Source organism: Poecilia formosa, unplaced genomic scaffold (genome assembly GCF_000485575.1).
Source record: "Poecilia formosa unplaced genomic scaffold, Poecilia_formosa-5.1.2 Scaffold578, whole genome shotgun sequence".
NCBI lineage: Eukaryota > Metazoa > Chordata > Actinopteri > Cyprinodontiformes > Poeciliidae > Poecilia > Poecilia formosa.
In genome coordinates this window covers 27,843-29,411 of record NW_006800517.1, presented here as the reverse complement: position 1 = coordinate 29,411, position 1,569 = coordinate 27,843, and the positions used below count along the sequence as shown (strand labels likewise).

Here is a 1,569-nt window from a genome sequence, read left to right as displayed (position 1 = left end):
CTTTGTTTAAACCATGGAAGTTAAAAAAAAAAAAACAACCGTACCCCTCTTTTATTTTTGTAATTGCCATTTTTCTAATTTCGTTTTAAAAACGAAAAAACAAAAAAACACATGCTTGTTTTGTTTATGCAATTTTATTTTGAAACGAAAAACCAAAGAATGAACCATACACGGATTCTCCTGTTATATATGGTCATCGACATTTTTCCGAATTACAGACTGAATTCAACTGCTGTCGAACCCAGGAGACATATTTATCTGTAGGCTGATTCTCTTCGGGTCTCATCTATTAAACTCTTAGCCCAATAAGCTAAAATGGTTTGTGAACTGACCTGCACCCCTTGCCTTGTCCCACACCACCAGCTGAGCTTTACTCTGCAGCACTCTCTTCAACAGACATGCGCACAAGCTGCCTGTCAAGCCTGCTCCAACGATCAGAACCCGGGACATCTTTTAAGGTGTCCGGTCAGGTCGGAAGAATCCGGTTCCAGCACTACAGTTAAACTGGGTTATAAAACCAGGTCCTTCAGAACTGCAGAAGGCAAAACAAAAGTTATTGCGCCATTTTGATGATCTCACATCCGGCAAGAAACTTCAAAATAAACGTTGTCTTCCGACCAATCAGAGAAAGAGTGTCATAAAGTAAGTCTATGACACGGAGGCGTGTGACCAGCAGTGTTCAGAGATCAGCGGTGCAATTGGACGATATTTGAGTTATAACAGCTTCTTACCTGACAGAATTAAGTAAAACAAGTGTATCCGGGTGGACAAGGAACGGAACCGGTAAGCAAGTTAAACCAGTTAAATAAACTAGTAACAGGCTTCAAATATTTAGTACTAACTATGTATAACTTTAGTAAGTTAATAAATCTGTAGAAGTCAAGCTAGAAACTTAAAAGCGAATTAAAACGTAATCTTGTTCAAAACGGGCTTAAATTAAAAAAAGGGGGCGGACACAGGCTATAAACGTGTTATAAAGATGTGTTGTAAATATTTAGACCTGGTATAGTTTGATTCTAAACATGGCTACTGGCTAAAATCAGACAGACATAATCATGTTGTCTATGGCAGACAGTATGGCAGGCCGTTTAAACATAAATTCGGTTTCGTTCTAGAATTCTAAAAATGCATTTTGACTAGACAAAGCTACATTTTGACTCTCCGGAATGGTAATTAATATATCTGCATTGACATTCTCACTAGTAAGAATAATAATCCAAGATATCTTCAATTACATTTTGAGAGTCAAAATTCCTGTCAAAACGTCACTGGATCTGTCATTTGATGGGACTCATATAGCCGCAATTACATATATATAGACGGTCTTTATTGTCATTCACTTGTATATTTAATGTAAATATTGAACATTCATACATATAGAACAGCTTCAACTCTTCAGGGAAGGCTGTTATCAAGCTTTAGGAGTGTTTAAAGGGATTTTTGACCATTTTTCCAGAAGTGCATTTGTGAGGTCACATACTGATATTGGATAAGAAGGCCTGACTCTCAGTCTCTGCTCTAATGAATTCCATAGGTGTTCTATAGGGTTGAGGTAAGGACTCTGTGCAG

The 1,569-nt window shown here is 37.6% G+C and overlaps 2 protein-coding genes across 5 annotated transcripts in view; one reads left to right on the top strand and one right to left on the bottom strand.

Annotated features, from left to right (window-relative positions):
• The window catches only part of rnls (renalase, FAD-dependent amine oxidase), a 14,342-nt gene extending 13,802 nt beyond the window's left edge, over nucleotides 1-540 (bottom strand). For all 3 annotated transcript variants that reach the window (XM_007540982.2, XM_007540983.2, XM_016665394.1), the window contains exon 1: nucleotides 333-540. In XM_007540982.2, the coding sequence (XP_007541044.1) occupies nucleotides 333-450 (118 nt within the window). In that variant the 5' untranslated portion in view covers nucleotides 451-540. The remainder of the gene's footprint in view (nucleotides 1-332) is intronic.
• Nucleotides 541-669: 129 nt separating this feature from the next.
• Nucleotides 670-1,569, top strand: part of lipf (lipase, gastric) — a 20,430-nt gene continuing 19,530 nt past the window's right edge. The window contains exon 1 of one of the 2 annotated variants that reach the window (XM_016665391.1): nucleotides 670-783. The gene's annotated coding sequence lies outside the window, so the exon portion shown is untranslated. The remainder of the gene's footprint in view (nucleotides 784-1,569) is intronic. The other variant, XM_007540981.2, reaches the window with a different exon arrangement.